At 38.8% G+C, this 18215-nt stretch overlaps 1 protein-coding gene across 4 annotated transcripts in view; it reads left to right on the forward strand.

Moving 5' to 3' along the window:
• The window catches only part of LOC119187790 (transcription factor A, mitochondrial), a 62412-nt gene that overhangs the window by 14163 nt on the left and 30034 nt on the right, over nucleotides 1-18215 (forward strand). For 2 of the 4 annotated variants that reach the window (XM_037435875.2, XM_037435873.2), the window contains exons 3-6: nucleotides 2562-2632; nucleotides 2715-2864; nucleotides 7794-7889; nucleotides 14986-15060. In XM_037435875.2, coding sequence (XP_037291772.1) covers nucleotides 2562-2632; nucleotides 2715-2864; nucleotides 7794-7889; nucleotides 14986-15060 — 392 coding nt within the window. The remainder of the gene's footprint in view (nucleotides 1-2561; nucleotides 2633-2714; nucleotides 2865-7793; nucleotides 7890-14985; nucleotides 15061-18215) is intronic. The other 2 variants (XM_037435876.2, XM_037435874.2) reach the window with 1 other exon arrangement.

Raw genomic sequence — 18215 nt, forward strand, 5'->3', positions numbered from 1 at the left:
TGAAATTAGGCCTCAAGGGGATACATTTCGCAATAGTGGAGTACATAAAGTGAATGCAATGGGTAAGCTCTGGCAGAATCCTGAAGAAGCCTTTTGTTGTTGCATCTAACGTGAGAAGGAGCAATGGAGCAAGTGTTTGTGCGTACAAGTGACCTACTTTGAAGGTGATTAGGCAAGCATTGCTATACATCATAATGCTGAACAACCCTTCTGGGAAAATTGTGTTTGCTGCGTGCATATGTGCTTGTGTGTGTAAGAGAGAGCCAAATTCTCTTCACCTGTAATGCGAAGATGTGAATTCATATTCTTTATGCAGATTTTTTTTCTTTCTCTTTTTTTCTGTTATTTTTTTGTTTATAATTGTTCATCTCGATTGAGTAATTGCTTTATGGCTCTCTTCTGTTTTGATCATAAATTTTCTTTATAATAGTAATAATTGTTGGGGTTTAATGTCTTAAAAGCGTAATATGATTATAAGAGGCACCATAGTAGAGAGCTCCGGAAATTTCGACCATCTGGGGTTGTTTAACGTGCTCCTGAATTTAAGCACACAGTCCTCAAGCATTTTTGCCTCCATCAAAAATGCGGCTGCCCCGGCCAGGATTTGATCCCGCGACCTGCGAATCAGCAGCCGAGTGCCTAAGCCATTGGACCACCGTAGCGGGGTCACTTGGCTTTATGTCATTGTGACAAACGGAAATGGAGATCCTAGATCATTTTTGTTGTTTATTTGCGTCACATGCATGCATGCATGGGATGCATGTTTCTACTAAGTGTTGTCTTAGAAATTTATATTGCTTGGAATTATGACCCAACAAAGTTATGCGATTACGCAGACCTCTGTTCCGCATTATCAAATAGGAAGCAAATAATTAATAATGTTGTACGTATGCATAATTTTGGCTCCTAGGTAAAGTATACAGACCTCTCACTTAAGTAGCTAAGTCAGTGATGTAAGTACTGCTCTAAAAAAGAAATGCTACTCCATCCTGCTCCAAACTGCAATTTTAGTTGGTAATTTGCTCCAAACCTGCTCCAAAATGGAGTCGGAAAACTGAAAACAGTGAAGTTCAATCGCGTGGCCATCCAATGAGCCTAAACGAAAACAAAAACTGACTGTATACTAGCATATTGACAATGCTACATGTACTAACATTGTGGACTTCTATATCTTACAAGCAGACTATTTTTATGAAATGTGTGTTTAGTTAGTTTAGCATCATAATGTTTACTAACTGCTCCTATGACAACTTTGATATATGACTGATTAGATTCACTACTTTAGCAGCTTTGAGCTAATTTATATCTCAAGAAGTGGTATTTAAGTGTAAAGCTCATTTAACTTATTTTACGGTACTGTTGAAAATTTCTAGGCTGTCTGTTTTGGTGAATTATCAAAACATGCAGTGATTATAGACTGCTGCTTCTGCAATATATACATGTGGCAATGACTCAGCTTTATCGCTTTTTATTTAGTGCTTAGCTTTATAGCTTTTTAGGATTTCTACCACAAGTATTGGTGTTTCAAATATAGGTATCTCATCTTAGTGTTTATTATTTGTTTCACGCTACTTCAAGTGATTATTGTATGTGTAATATGTTTGATAAGTATTGATATCTATCAGAAGCTCAGATGGCAGTTTAAACTCCAAGAGTAATTTGGAATATTTTGCTATCTGCTCCTAGAACGTCAATAATTGCTCCAAACTAGCATTATTTTTCTGGTCCAAAAGCACCTATGGCTGCTCCAAAGCACAATTTTTTCTGCTCCGGAATCTGCTCCAAAATTAAAAATGTCTCTTCCATCACTGCTAAGGACTTAAGGCTGCTTCTTTGAATTTCCATATTTTTTTAATACTTAGCATCTCCCAATCTTGGCCATATGTATGTGCATTGGCAACTTGTAGTACACAAGTGTTAAATTAGTTTACATAAGGACCATACTTCTTGTCTATGCGTACCCTAACCATTCCTCCCTCACATATGTTATACACTGCTTTTGTCCTCGGCGCACTGCTGCTCCAATGTCCAGTGTGTGCATATATGGTACATGAACTGGTGCTTGTATTTCAGCATAGCTTGCACACAGGTATAGATTGCATGAGATTACACTGCCAGGAAAGAAAACAAGAAAAGTTTTATGCAACACATTTTGTACAGCGTTTCAACAACCACTTGAAATAGATTCCTATGTATGCATTAAAATTATGTAATACTATTACGGAAACTAAAAGTATTTACTTTTCTGTTATATCTGAACATCACGCAAGCTGAAAGCCTTGTCATTTTTTTTTCTTTTGTTCTGCATGTGCATGTTTTCTTGCATGTTCAGTCACTAGATAAACTTTACCGTTAGAAGTTACATCAGTGGTACGTTATATCATATACATTAAACAGTTCTGAAATCACTGTGTTTTTCATGGGCTGATTCTTCAGAAATGTCTTGACTTTTTGCTATTTGTGCTCATATACATTCTGGAAAATTGACATGCCATGTCATATTTAGCGGCTACTTAGGTTGCTGAAATAATTATCTGTTTTGTCTCTTTAATTATTGGCAGCCCTCACAGCTACTGAAGTTATTAAGGCAGTTGCAGGAAAATGGAAAACTGCTGACGATAATACAAGAAATGTGAGTAATTTCACACTTGTAAACTTGTTTGTAGACAAAGATTTACAAGTTCTTAACCACATTATTCACTTCATTTTTGCAGAAATATGCTGCTTTAGCTCGTGAACGCTTTGAGCAGTATCAGAAAGAAAAGGCTGCCTACGATTCTCAATTGACTGAGCAGCAGAAGGAAGCCCTTGAAGACGTCAGGCTGGACAAGAAATTGAAGCTCACTAAAAGGAAGTTGAATGATGTGAGTATGTTCTCCACAACTTTGTTGCCAATGGTATTAAGACCACTGGCATGTTAACATTATAGAAAAACATTTTGCCATGTCCTCGCTGATATTTTATGATTGCCCATTTGAGTGACATGTTTTGCCTGAATACGCTTCTTCTTGGTGTACATTTTGTGTAGTATCTATTTTTTAATACATCAGGGGTATGGTGGTGGGTGTCCCAAATGTCACCATTTTTTAATTCACTTGGGAAGACTTTTAAGTACATCAGAAGTACAGCAAGACCTTTTAATTTGGACTCGGTTATTTTGAAATCTCACCTAATTCAAAATATTTCCGCGGTCCCGTATTTTGCAGTGTAAGTCTGAGTGGATAATTTGAAGCGGTGGTCAGCACCAGTCTGGTTAATTCGATAACTGGGTGCCATTTGCCAGTTCCCGATACTGGTTTTGCCGTAGATTCGCAGAAATGACGGCCCTTAAGAGCCTCAAGGCAATGCAATGTAGTGATACTGATAAGTGGCAGCTGCAGCATTCCCGCCTTGCTACTTCCAGCATACAAAAGGTAAAAAAATAAAATAAAACTGCCTCATGGTCAACTAAATTGTGTGCCTGCGGAAAACCTGGTGACAGACATGCAGCATATTGCATGTTTCTCACAACGTCAGCACTTCATTATGTATCCATTCTTTCTGGGATTGTGAAGAAATTAAAAAGGACAATCTGGCCGAATTCACCATTTACGTGAACCTTCGATTCCGGGTTGCTCCAGCAATTTGCACACTTGCACTGCTGGCGGAGTTTTTGCCTGCAACGCCTACTTCGAAAACCAAGTTCGGAAGCTTCAATGATCATGTTTTCCAGCCAAAATACATTGCGCATTTCGTCACACTGGCCATTATTAAATTCTTTATTTTATCAGAAAGAATGGGTGAATGGTCGCATGATGACGTGCTGACGCAACAAGAAGCTGGCGATGTAGATGCTGTGTTTTAGTGAAGATGTTTTGTTTTCCTCAGGCGCGCATTTCACTTAATCAGGACAGCGTCCTAATTTTTGCCCAGTGGCAGCCGCGAGGTCCGCCGTTCTCCCGTGTTTGCAGCAAAAATAAGACCAGGTATTGCTGGAAAACATAACCCTTGGAGCCGCAAACTAGACGTCACAGCAAACGACTAGCCCTGATTACATAGAATAATTCCAAGTTCCTTGCATCCCACTTTTTGTATGTCATGTTTATTCGAAAATCTGCTTAATTCCAAGATTTCTCGTGGCCCCAGTGGTTTCGAATTAACGAGGTTTTACTATATACACTTTTTATATAGCGTGAAAGTTATTAGCAATCATTTTTCTGGTAAATTTAACTGCCTAAAAGTTAGCAGTACAATTAATGTTCTTGTTAATGTGCAGAACAGCATGCTAATAATAGTGGACAGCATGCATGTTAATAGTTGATATTGATTCAGGATTATGTATTTCTAGCTTTCTTTCTTAATACTGTTGAACCCCTTTATAAAGGAGATACGCCTCTGAGAAATTCTTGTCTTTTATATGAGGTGCCTCTCATAAGCTAGGTAGAATGTTTGCGACTTCTTATCAACCTCCATTTTGATGCAGGCACACCGGTGTCTTTTATACCCAACTGTCTCTTACAACAGCGCCTGTTATAAAGGCGTTTGACTGTAGCATTTTTTTGCATGATAAGCAGTGTGAGAAACAACTGCTATGGCACAAGTGCTAAAACAAGTGATTCGCTTTGTGGTAAAACAGATATGTGTGACTCCATTGACTAACAATGCAAGGTATAGAGAAACGCTGTTACTACAACTGAACTCCTTACCCCACCCTTTAATTTTTTTTTTTTTCACATCACCTTCTTAGTGCAATGCAGTTACTAATACAGTATTGACATTATGTGGTTCCCTCATGTATCTTGAAGCTTTTACATGTTTACAGCATGCTTTTCAAGTTATCGTTTTTTTTTTTTCCGGCATGGTTTCTGTCTAACACACCAAGTAGTAATATTTCTGTCACGTCCTTTGCACAAAACTTCAAAGCTGTTTGATGTCGAATAGCAGATAGCATGCTATTGGTCAGTAGTCGTCATAAATCAAAAGTGGTGCTTGGATCAGACACGCTTCTTGCCATGGGAAGCCGCTGCGTGCTACTGCTGACCTCTATAGTCTGCTAACATTATGCAGTAAGGCACACTCACACACAGGAATCATAATAGATAAGAGTGATTGTGTTTAATCACGCGTGTTCATCGTCTGATGCGTGCTGATGTAACTTTCGCCTCATGCCATCCTTCCCTGCATAGCTTCCAGTGCTCAACGAGATGAGTAGAAAGCATTTAAAGTGGGCAACGAAAATTCCTGTAGCTCTGCACATTCTTGATGGATTCTAGAAATTCTTGTGCCAATCACTTTGTGAAGCAATAAACTCCAATACTCAGATCATTTGATGATTACTTGTAAAATTGGTTTCCATGACCCCTTTAAGATTTTTAAGTTTATGATGCATGTTTCATGCACAGTTTTTTAAAGACGATAGTTTTTTTGGGGGACCTTCGACGAAAAAATTTTGTCTCTGTCTGTATATTTGTCTGTTTGTCCGCCTTAACGATATCTCAAACGGCATCAAACGGCCAACCCCATCCGCAGCGCCCACCAATATTGCTCAAGGTTTAGCGTTCATAGTTGTGCGATTGTCAATTGAAAAGCAATTATTGTGCATATCTGAGGTGCCACAACAACGCTTCGATGTTTTCTATGTCTGCCTTTATACTAGAAGAGACACACACAAGTAACTCTAAGGAATGTAGCGTTTAATCGCACTGGACTGATAGTGCAACGCGATGCTCAAAAAGGTGTTTCCAACGCTTTGCTACGACGTCACGGTGGTGGCACCTGCGCGTCGCTTTGCGTTCTACACCTTATCACCTCCGAGACTGGCGCGGATCTTTCTCCACGGGCTGCACGCCTTCGTTTTCGAAGATAACTGCCAGATGGCACTTGTGTCTAACGTGCCTAGATGCGCTCGTTTGCCTCCACCGCACGCTCGAGGCACTCTAGTGCAGTGCCTGCAGAATACCATTCACAGATTTTCTTGCGCAGAACATCAAATAAATATTTTGTTCACTCTCTCCAGACGCAAGACTATCTTCTTTCGACGGCATTTACATTGTGACATGTGGATTCGGGCCAATATTTTTTTTTCTATTATAAAAGAAAGAAACAAAGGGTCACAGGGTATTTAGTCAGCAACATTGTGGATAAATAAAGTTGCAGCACTCTTCTGAGTTAATGCTATGTGGGTTTGCTATTTTTATGACATGTTAATATAAAAACTGGCTGTGGCATATTGATGTAAACTACAAAGTAATTGCATGAAACAAATTTCATTAAAATCAAGCTGGTGGTTTGCAAAAAAAAAAAAAGGTGGGAAATGTATGTCCCACTGACACATGAGAGTCTTTACAAATAGTGGGACAACATTGTCCCACTAACTCATGAATGCACCACTCGCAATTGCGTTAATGGGTAGTTGGGATCAAATGGCCTAATCAAGTAGCACAGAGTATCATATCTCAAGTTGTGCCGAGGAAAGTTGGGCCAATGTCATTCGAGTCGTAGAACACCACCTGCACCTGCGCCTCTTGCGAGCCTTTATAGCGGTGTGGTCTGTTCCTATAAAGCCTACTTCACTGCATGATTCAATTTTTTTTGTCAATGAGCCTGTATTTACATTGGCTGTTTATATCGTTGAGTACATCTGTTGTCCTTGAGTATGTTCCAACTTTTCAGGAGGTGTATGATATCAAGAAAAATATTTTCACACACCAGCATCTGCAATTGTTCTGAGGGATGAGCATGACAATTTTGCAGGTCATAGTTTCAATGCATTTATTGGTCAAGTGATTGCTTAGATTTACAAAATCATGTGATGACTGGAAGCTAAAATCACCTCTCTGAAAAACGAGAAAAGGAGGAAATTATCTGGCATTTTGATTTATAGGTTCTTTCTATCTGAAGAAGAGGATAATTCAGAAGCTATCTCCTGAAAAATTTATCGAAATTCAAGACCATTGTAACACTACTTCTACCTTTCGAAAGTGTTGTAAAAAATTTTCCTCGAGATTATGAAGACTAGGTAAGATATGAGTGACCTAGTCGCCAATTGCAATGTGTGAGAAATTTTTTTTTATAGACAGAGAAGTGGGATGTATGTGTACCGCTGTCGCACCAAGGGTCAAATAAAAATTTACGTCCATACTGCATGTTTTTAATTATCTTTAATAGAATCTGTTGAAGCATGATATAATATATGTAGTACTGTGAGTATAAAATCTGCCTTGATGTGCCAAATTTTACATGTAACAAACTAGCATAGTAGTGTATTGCTTACTTATTTACCACAGCATTTTGCTTTTCTTTGTATTCTTCATGTCAACTTGATGTACTACTAATACTCCTTTTAGTGAGTATCTGATCTGTTGAAGTCTCTCTGGTTTGTTGACAGATACACTCTTCAATATGTACTGTGCCTAAGGCCTTCATATTGGAGATGTGTTTGCGCAAAAATTTTTTGTCCTGCTTTTTGCTGTGTCATATAACTGTAGTATATTACGACAGTTAAAACTGCATATATAATTTGAGCAACAACAAATATTGTGCAGAGCCGGCATGTTGGAAGCTGGCTGATACATTCAACTTCTTGAGCCATCATTCAATATAACTATATGCAGACACCAAAAGGTGTCTGCAATTGTCACACTTGAATGAACTGTGAAAAAGTTGTTGCTTATTTCATAATTTTATTACGGTAACTTTTACTGAAGGAAGGGATGGGTTGTTAAATTTTTTTTTCTAATAAATGCCACATATTGTCTCGGCTGTTAAAGCATTTTATTTGATGTAGCTGTTGCAAGATCATTTTTATTTTCTAGAAACTCAAAGAACTGGACAAACCTAAAGGAGCTCGGTCAGCTTATGTGCTGTTTTCTACAGAAATGCGGAAGAAGCTACAGGAGAAACCTCCAAAGGTTTGTACCTGTGCATTTTATACTTTGGGCTTACACTTCACCCTCAATTGGTTTTTATGCATCTCATATTTAGGTACCAAAGTTGAACAGCAGCTAGTGTGCTTGCATGCATGTTTTTCTTGTTGACCGAAAAATTTTATCTACATAGACATTCATTTGGCAGTTATCAGCAGTTCACTTACGATAGTTACTATGGAAAGTTAACAAGCACACCACATATTCTGTAATTAATGCTTAGCTCCTTCCCTTTCAATGCCCTTGTAAACAGAGCTTTTAGGGGTGTTTTGACTAATAATAATAATAGTAACACAGGGTTTGGAGGCACTTGTTATGAGTTCTAGTGCTAGAATATTTTTGTGCAAGTTCCTAATGTGCACTCCATGTGGACATGTATAACCTCGCCAATAGTAATGTATGTGATTTAATTGATTGTGCATTTTGATATTCTGACGTATTTATGAACTTCTACTGCAAGCAAATTAAAGCAAGGCTGTCTAATGCAGACTGGTCGACACTACTGGTTTAACCTTAATGGCAAGGTTGTGTAAGTTTGTTCGCTGACAGTTCACGATTTTCCAAAAGTTCCAAGACTGCTAGATGAGCTTCTATGATATGAAAGAATTAAAAGCCTGAACACTACGGTGACAATCATGTGGCAGTATCCTGTGCTATAATTTGTGTTCCTCTTTTTTTGTTCAGTTATGTGCCTCTTTATACCTTTTTCAGTTCTAGCATGCTCAGCCAGTTGTGTTGTGAAGTAGTGCATAAAACATGAACTGTCAGTGCTAGAAACTAGTATAATCTTGGCAGTGGGCATTTATTAATTTGATTTATTCTACTCTGATTTTCACAAACAGTCCTTGAGGTCATAAAAATTAAAGTACATATAATGAAGGTGATAAGTGATTACAGTGAAGGTGCAACTAAGTCTTTAACCCATTTAAATTTATTTTTTTTGTAATGCATCCTGACTCAAATGCCAGTTGAAATATCGTTAAACCTCAATTTAATGGAGTCAGCCTCACGCGAAAATTATTTCAATGAACCTAAATCTTTGCCATATCAAATGCTCATATTTACTTCTAGGTAAAACATATTACACTTGTTTAAGGGTAGAAAAAATACTATTGCCTGCATACATATATACCTGTCAATTTAACTAGTGCCAAGCAGGCGACAAGCTATGACCTCTTTGACATAGCACGCCAAACAACTTCCTCATCTGTAAGTGAATGCCATGAAAAAAGCTACTCAATCTATAAATGAGCTGTCAGATGCGTAAATTCATAGTCTAGATTTCGTTTTATCAGACACACAAAGTGCATAACCAAATGTGGAGAACGATTAATGAGTACGGTAACTATAATAGTGCATAGTAATAAAGGGTCATCTATTTGCGATTCTTTATGTTCAGTGTAACACTAGTGCAATTCAGAGATGTGATTGTGCTCATGTGTGCAGAGTCTGCTTGTTTTGCTATGTTCTAGCATTATTTGATGTCACTGAGGCATTAATTGCATTTTATATTGACTGATTAACAAGTGGTCGCTATGCCTTCTAATGTAAAAAAATGCACTTGTTATTGCTTCGATTTGTTACCATCACTCATTCGCGGAAGTAGTTCGGCAGTTAGGTCAGCAATATCGGTGATTTGGATAACCTTTGGTCTTTGTAGCAAGATGTGCTGTGATGGGTTACTGGCACTTTTTGAAACTAGATTAGATAGTGGCAAGTTGAATGCAAATGGAGCACGATTACTCTTGAATTCATTTACATCATAGCTGTCTCTATTGCAATCAGCAGCAATACTGGCTCTTCACCTACACATTTTCATTCTCTGCACCGGCCTGACTGGCATGCATTCAATGCCTCCCAAGCTTGTACAGTACATCTAAGCATGTCCCACACAGAGATACTGCTCGTTTGGGTTTTAGTTTTGCTTTGTGCTTTATTGCTTATTTAAAATTTCACTTTGATAAGCATGTCTACTATCATACGTGTGATCGTCTCCATAACATAAAACGGCCATTACCATAACGTGGTTATAAAATTGCCTGTAATCAGGTTTCAAAGGACCCTGTAACACTTTTCCAAGTAACAATCGCATAATTTCTCAAAGAAAGAATCGAGCACTGCAAAAATTTTTTGAATCTGTGAAGTACAAGCAGAGCTACATATATTTGCCGCACTCTGAAATTGCTTTCTCTCTTTTCTCGTCCTGATGAATGCGCTGGAAGCTAAGCAGGGAGAGATGGCACAGGAAAAACAAGTTACGTCACGCACTCATCATGACTAAACAATTTTTTTTTTAACGCGCAGCTAACCCTGAGTGAGATCGCGAGCACAGGCATATGGCGGCCTCCCACGGCGGGCGCTGTAACTATGCAGCCCTTGATGCTCAAATCAACCCATGGTTGTGAATTTCGGTGTATGGCATGGTCGTTTGAGTGTATTGCATCACTTGTAGAGAGAAAAGAGAGGGATTTTTACTGGATATGATAATTAAATGTGAATTCTAGGCCACATGCTGTGCTATATTGTTTGGATCGCGTGTTAACAGGAGCCTCAACCACTGATTGGCAGTGTTTTCTGACCATGCTGGAAAAGTGTTGCAGAACCCCTTTAAGAGCCATAATTTGTCTGGTACAGCTGCAGACAGATATCATGTTAGAGCAAAAAATTGAATGATTGAATATGAATTTTTTTGAATGTCAAGGCTCCTGGAAATTGGGCATTATCACCACAAAAGTTATTTGCACCGCTAAACTGATGTTATTCCTTGTGTTCAAATCCAATGCATTGAATTGCAGTCATGCTTGCGCTGTCAATCTTTCTTGCGAGACTGCCACTGGATGCTTATCGTCTGATTGGCACAGCTTATGCGCAATCAATATGAACATAACCTATGCTTTGTCATTTCTCAACTTAGTGTCACCGTAACTTTTGAACAGAATGATTATTATAGTTAAAAGGCAGGTATAAACTTGTTACAACCCAGGCATAGAAATGCTGCGTTCAGCATGAAAACACCTTCAGTGTTTTCAGATGCGTTAAGACACAGTCTGTGTCTAAATTTGACAATTTAGAAAATATTGCTGCTTTGTGAAGTAGCTATCACATTCACACCATGAGAACTGAACTTCTTAATTCAACAATACTAAATCAAACAAGCATTTCTTTTCTTTTTCTTTTTGGACGGAGCTGTTGGCATCATGCACGCCCAGCTTGCGCTTAGAGAAGGAGACCGTTTTTTAATTCCGGATACCACTATCCAAGCACTTCTTGACTGAAATGCATGGTTTAAAATTTTTTTATTGCACCCTCTGTTCAAGCCAAAAAGAACTCGGCAAAATGAATCAGAGTAGCTTAGTTGCAATGCTAGCAGACATTTCTTTCAGGGTGGACGAGCTGAGCTCATCTTCGATAACAGCAGTACGAATTGTGTAGATGAGCTCAACTCGTCTTCAATATAGAATGGGCTAAAGAGGCCTCGCAATGGTCGGAAAAGGCTGCCAGTTTGTAGTAGAGTCCCTTGAGAACAAGAGAGCCGAACATAATACCACAAAATGTAGCTCACAATGCGCAATTTCAAGTTATTATTGCTGAGGACATTTACCAACTGATGTTTTTGGCATGGAGGGGCCATATGTTGACCTCAAGTTTGTTACTACTGTTGTTGATTAAGCTTGCACATGCGTTTTAGTGGTTTGGTACTGAACCATTTAACCCTTCAAGGTTCGATTTTGTTAAGGAATTGCATTCCAGAAATTTTTATTTTTTATTGCTGAATTTAATTCTTCGGATAAAGTTTTTTTTTATATTCTAAACCGTTTTTTTAGGTATTCGTGAAGTGACAAAAAAAAATATTTTGTGCTGTCACATGTTACTAATGATTTTTTCATGAGTAACAGCAAGATAAATTTTAAAAACAAAAACATATATGACTGTTAGAAATTTACGTGTTGCAATAAACGTCTGTGTAGTTCATAGATTTACAAAAATAAGTGCACGAAAGAGCATGAATTGGAAACACAAAGGGAGAAAAACCGGTTTTTTACAGCGAAAGTTGTTATGAGATCAAAACTCGGGTCACGCACGGAGGCGTAGTGGTCCGCCGCCGCCGGTGTTCGTAATCACTATCGCGAAATAGGGAAAGAAAAACCAAGTACGCAGGACACAGTAGGACTCGAACACGAGTCCGCTGCGTGCCAGCCCAGTAATCTACCACTGAGCCACGCCATTGCTTGGTACTTGTTCGCAAACTTGCCTTAGGCAGGCTTCATGTCGGGAAAGGAATTGCGTTAATATGAGTAATAAAGCGTCTTAGACCAGCAAAAGAACGAGGCATCACACAATGTGAATAGCGTAACGAGTGGGTCGTCCAATGCTTCAACCCATTACAAAAGCTTGTTTTTGACCACCTATTTACTGTGGCGCATACCCACTTCAGACATAATTTCTTATCGTTGTCAGCCACTGCATGAACAATTGGCTCAAAGCCCCTTAGCAAGTGTTTAGTGGATACAACGCTTCCCAGAAGAATTACAAAAAATAGCATAGCGAATGCTGGTCTACTACCCAGAAATTGTTATTAATAATACCATAGTGGGTACCCAGTATGTGTGATTGCAGCAGTTGCCCAATCAGTATTTAAAAAGGGCTCTGGAAAGCTGCTCTTCCAGCTTTCGCTGTCACTATGCTGCGCCTTCCGCGCAGGCCGGGCGTTTTTTCCAGTCAGCATTGTATTGCCGCATATGCTTTTGAGACGTCTCTTGCTCTATAACATTTGAATTTATATCTCGCAAGTAATGCTTCGTAGAATGGACTGACATTGACTAAATCAGATCTTGGTTCAATAGTCGAGCAGCGATTTGGAGGAATCGCCACTAGACTCACTTTTTCAGCCAAGAAACCAGCGTGCACTTCCATAATGCAACAAACTGCACGGTTGAGCGCACTGAAAAAAATTGTGTAGTTGTAAGCGGGTCCGGCAAGCGAAAACAATTCCAAAACCTATAATAATCATTCTTTTTCTCGGCAACCAAAGGGAAGTGATTTTTGCAAGTGCTCGTAACAGGAAACGGAACCACAGTGGCATTGTTTGTATCAGTCTATGCTCACACGGAAGCAGGCGAAATCGTGTACAAGAGAGCAATAAACGAGATACTGGTAAAAAATCTGTCACCCATTGAAATATTCTAATCCAGAAAGCCACAGCTTTGCAGGCGCAATGAGCGGGAGCTGGCCGAAGGACGAAACCGAAACTAGCCAGTGTACTGCTGTAGTAGAGCATAAAAATAAAAGAAATGTAGAGGTATCGGCACTATGATAACAATTTCTTTTCCTGATTCTTCATAACAAGCTTAAGATTAACGGGCCTGACTTTTTCAAATTATCACCGAATCCACGTTTCAGGCACAGGCACAGTATGTTTGTTGAATCTCCATTGACGCGAATTGACTCCTTTAAGAAGAGCTATTTTCCTCGAGCAATTAATGAACAGAACATGCTGTCTGATTCACTGCTTTCCTCTTCTTCCTTTACTGCATTCTTAAACGAGCTCCACACACTTGCCTCTTCAGGTCATTCAGCGTTCTTGAACACTAATTATTAACCCCACGCTGTGGACACGAGTGGATTTGTGCTTTTCATTTTTTGTCTTCTTTTCTATTTGTACTCTTAGCATATCTGAAATAAATAGTGCCCTTAAGATCATGTTCACATTTATGTCACGTAAACGTTTCTTATTGAGCTGTATATGATTGTTCATTCATTCCTGTAATGAACCTTCTAGAGTTAACAGTATCAATAAACAAATAAACAAAAAATGTGTCAGCACATGCTGAGCAAAGAAAATGATTAGAAATTCCTGCATATTAAACTTGCAGGTAATGATACACATGTACGTTTTTGACCATCTTGTGGCTGTTTGGGATGCTTATATTTGCGTCTTCAGCTCCCAGAAAGTTAATAAAATGTATTTATAGCAAGCTTACCACAACAGCTCCTTTAGGCCGTCTCTATGAACAACCACTCTGCTGACCGTCAAGTTTTCATGGCATTATTTTCCAAGAGTTTGCAGTGAGATGTTGCACCTTGACACCTAGTTGACTTAGCAGCCACTTTAGTGGTAACAAAATGTAAGTTAATATTCCCATGTAAAATAAAGGTTCCCTGTAACTCATGTATGGGTCATTTCTTAAGGCAATATGATGTCAGGTTTCGAGGAACATATCCATACTGATCTCTCCAGAATTAATGAAATTCAAGTGCTATTCTAAAATACGACAGTGTTTTCGTTTCATGGTTATGTTTTAACGTATGGTGACTGCGTTGGGTGTCTCACCAAAAAAAAAAAAAAAATGCTTGCTCCCAGTTGTGTCTGTGTAAATCATTAATACATTTACTGAGAAAATAAAAAAAATATATGGGGAAAATACGGCCACGTGCATGCTAGGCCGCCAGCAATAGGTCCGAGGTTCTCGTGTTTGAAATCCCTGGTGTAGTCGGTGAGGCTAATGTTTGAACTATAAGAGCAGATATTCACAAGTTGTAATAACTTTAGTGGGACTATATTTTCTAGATATATCATTGTAAATTATAAATTTAAATTTTTCTAATTTTTTAGATATATTATTGTACTTATATTTTTTTTGCTTAGCCACAACTTGTAAGCATGGCCATACATCATAAATGCTATTAATATTTTTATTGTATTTCCTGCTGAGAATTTAAAAATAATAGTACTGTACATCATAAAGGCTATGAATTTTGTTATTGTATTTCCTGCTTAGAATTTAAAAATAATCTACTGCGAACTTACAGAGTCTCATTTTAATTAGTTTGATGGCTGAACAGTCTACTGCTTTCTTGGCAACAGAGGTGAGGCAGGTAAATGATGAAGCACTCAGTCAGTACTTCTTTCCTTTTCCTCCGCATTCTGACGAGTTATTGGGTGCAGGTTGTTGTAAGCACTGCAGTACACAAAAGTTATGCTGTAGTTCAGAATTTGCTGTGGCAGAGATTTAAAAAAAAGACTATTTTTATGTGCAGTTAAATTTATGAAGCATCTGCAATCACTCCATCTTTTCTCCAGAGTACAGTTGGCAGAAGTATTTCTTCGTGGTTTCTAGGGAAGCTGCCTAGTAAAAGTGAGGTTCCATCCCCACAGGTAGGCATGCATTCTACATTAAGGCAGCAGCAAGAATAGCTAGCGAGGTTTCTTTAGTGGCAGATTACTAGCGTTTCATCACTGATGTGGTTAACCCTAGTGCCATCTGTTTTGAATAGTTACTTGACTATGGACTGTTGTGTTCTCATTACAGAAATGAACCTATTAACTGTTTGACACACATAGGAAAAGGGGGGATGACATAGTGCTGCGTGGTGTCCCCTCTTCTGTTACTTATAATGCTCAAAAGCCAGTTAGACAATACTGGCAAGCCTATGTAACGACCATTTTACTTTGAATAAATAAGACACACTACAATGGAATAACGAAGAAGAAAGGAGGTTTGGGCTTGAAATTTTCAGTCAGCTGGGTGTTGTTGCACTGTTTTTTGTGCTTGTCTATTCTGTTGTCATGTGTCTTATTTACTCGAAGTGGCATGTACCAACTAGCTCTATAGCTTCTACTGAGCTACCATTTTGCTTTGTCATAGCAAACCAAGTGGCCAAACACCACATTTTCACTGGTACTGTAGCAAGATATGGCTTGTGCTGCTGCTTTTTTTTTTTTTTTTTCATTTGCTAGCACTTACAAAAACACCTTTTAAAAAATACTGAATGGCTGTAAATGTGAGCATGCACTGCTAATTCAAAGTACTTGAACTGTACTTCAGTACAGTAATTCAAGTACTTGCCGCATGCACATCTTCTTCTTCACAGAATGTTCAAGAATGATGTGTCCATCTGATGAGCTCATGTTGTATGTGTGCAAACATTCTATGGGATTAAAAGATGCTAAGGGAATTGCATTGGCTATTCTCTTTATTTGATTTTGTCGAAGTATGGCCGCAAGAAGTACCATAATTTAAATATACAAGTATTAGCAATCTGCAAGTTCACGCCCCCGAAATACTCCATTTGCACAATATGAGGAGCACTTTTACAACTTTAAAAAAATAATAATGCGATCATACTGTAGTGCAGTTTAATGGGCATAATACAGTGGAATCAGCTATATTTGAACAAGGTCATTATTATAGCATAAAAAGGGTGATCTATGGCCTGCGCACCAGTTTTGCGAAGTAGGATTGCCTTGTTAACTGCCTGTACATTTTCCCACAACCCTCTTCTAATATGGATGCTGCCTGTACAGGCATGTTGTGTTGCGTTCAAAGGGGCCCTGCAACACTTTTCCAAGTAGCCATTAAATGGCTTTATTAAAGGTGCTTATTGCCTCGCGAATCGATTGCCGCAAAAATTCTTGAAATCTATCAAGTACAAGGGGAGTTACAGAGATTTGTCATACACTGTAATTGCTTTCTCACTTCTCTTGCCCCAACTAGCATGACGAAAGCTAAGCAAGGAGCGGTGCCAATGGGGAAAAAATGACACCACACACATGCCATGACTTTGAGCACTTTTTTATTTATTTTGTTTCTTCAAACTTGCTCCTTACCTTCAATGTGAGTGCACACGTGGCAGCCACCTTAGCTACGCAACCCGTGATGCTCAAATCAGCCAATGGTCATGAATTTCGGTACATGGCATTTTAGTTAATGGAATTATTAGTGCAAAAAAAGTGAATAAATAACTATATGTAAGAAGTGGGAACAATTAAATTATTTGTATATTCTAACCTGCATGCTGCGCTATAATTTTTGGCTTGCGTGTTCACGAAACTCGGCTAATTATTGGCAGTGTTTTCTGACCGTTCTGAAAAAGTGTTGCAAGGCCACTTCAAGTTTTGTTGAGTGTGCACCATGGCTGTTGCATTTGTACAGCGTGGTTATGTGGCACCCACATAACTTAAATGGACAAATGGAATGGTGCTTAGATAAATGCTTTGGAGTCGTTGAACTCCAGTATAGAAGGAGGAATAAACTTTATTATAAGAAACCAGCAGGTTTAGGTGGCCGGGCCTAAGCCTCTCATGAGGGGACGTCAAGGGCTTGCCTCGACGCCGCCTCACGGGCGTGCTGGGTCGCCCAGGTTTGGTCATCAAGAGCGGGGCTCTGCAGAGCCTCATGGAGCTTCGACGAAAGGGTCGTGGCGTTAGTGTGTCTGTACTGTGCCGGACCCTCCCACAGCATATGCGGATACTTCAGTAGTATAGTTTTAGTTTATTTTTAAAAACAATGGCCTGCAGCTATCTTTGAAAAGAGGCATTTGACCTTGTACAGGTCCATCAGGCTCTTTCATAGCTGGCAGGTAATATAATCACTGTTTTTCAGATGCTGTATTTTTTGAACATGTGTGGTTGATTAGGTGGTGGCACCTTAATAGTAAGGCACCCCTTAGAGCCAGTTTATAAATACGTCTAAAATGTTTGTTGCTGAAATTCTTTGTCATCTTAAACAGCAATAATTGATGCCTTTTTAACTGTAAATGCCACTCTAATTATGTCATAGCCTTCAATCAGCACTCCTGTGCCCCACTCTACTGGCAGCTGTTGCTGCAGTCATAGCCACTGTCTTTCGTGGTTTTATATATGTTCTAAAATGCATCCTGTCCTTTAGTGTCATGGTTTTAATTAAAATAATTTGCTACTATCAAAAATGGTGCTGACTTTACTTTAGCCATCTTCACCTATGGTTTTGAAGCATGAAAAGAGTCTCAGTGTTGAGTGATACTAGTTTTCGTAAGTCACTTTGCTGCATTTCAGTGTTGACCTGTTGAAGGGTACATAACATATCACAGAAAAGAATGCATACCAAGAATGGAAAGGGTCACCTTTATGAGACATACTGGTATGCATTACATGTGCACTTGCCTTCTTCAGTTGGAATGTGAGCACTGAAATACCTAATAAGTGTATAGGCAGGTCTTTTGAGCTATATGATTAGCGAGTGGATTTGTCGATTTCAGCCCTTGAGGGCAGTATAAGGCATGCATTTGTTTTTTCAAGCAATTGTGCAGTCCTTATAAAACTAAAAAAATTATACGTTGACTGTGCTACAAAAACTATAGAGTTTTGTATTACGGTAGTGCTTGTATTTGTAGTCAAAAAGCTCAGTGTCACATTTTAAATAAAGATGTAAGTAAGCGTCTTGTAATTCCCGTAACGTCATGCTTGGCATATTATATTCATGACATTTATATTATGCTGTTACTATATGAAAAGTATTGCAGATCTTATACTGGTGTCACACGGTCACTTTT

Source organism: Rhipicephalus microplus, chromosome X (genome assembly GCF_043290135.1).
Source record: "Rhipicephalus microplus isolate Deutch F79 chromosome X, USDA_Rmic, whole genome shotgun sequence".
Classification (NCBI taxonomy): Eukaryota; Metazoa; Arthropoda; class Arachnida; order Ixodida; family Ixodidae; genus Rhipicephalus; species Rhipicephalus microplus.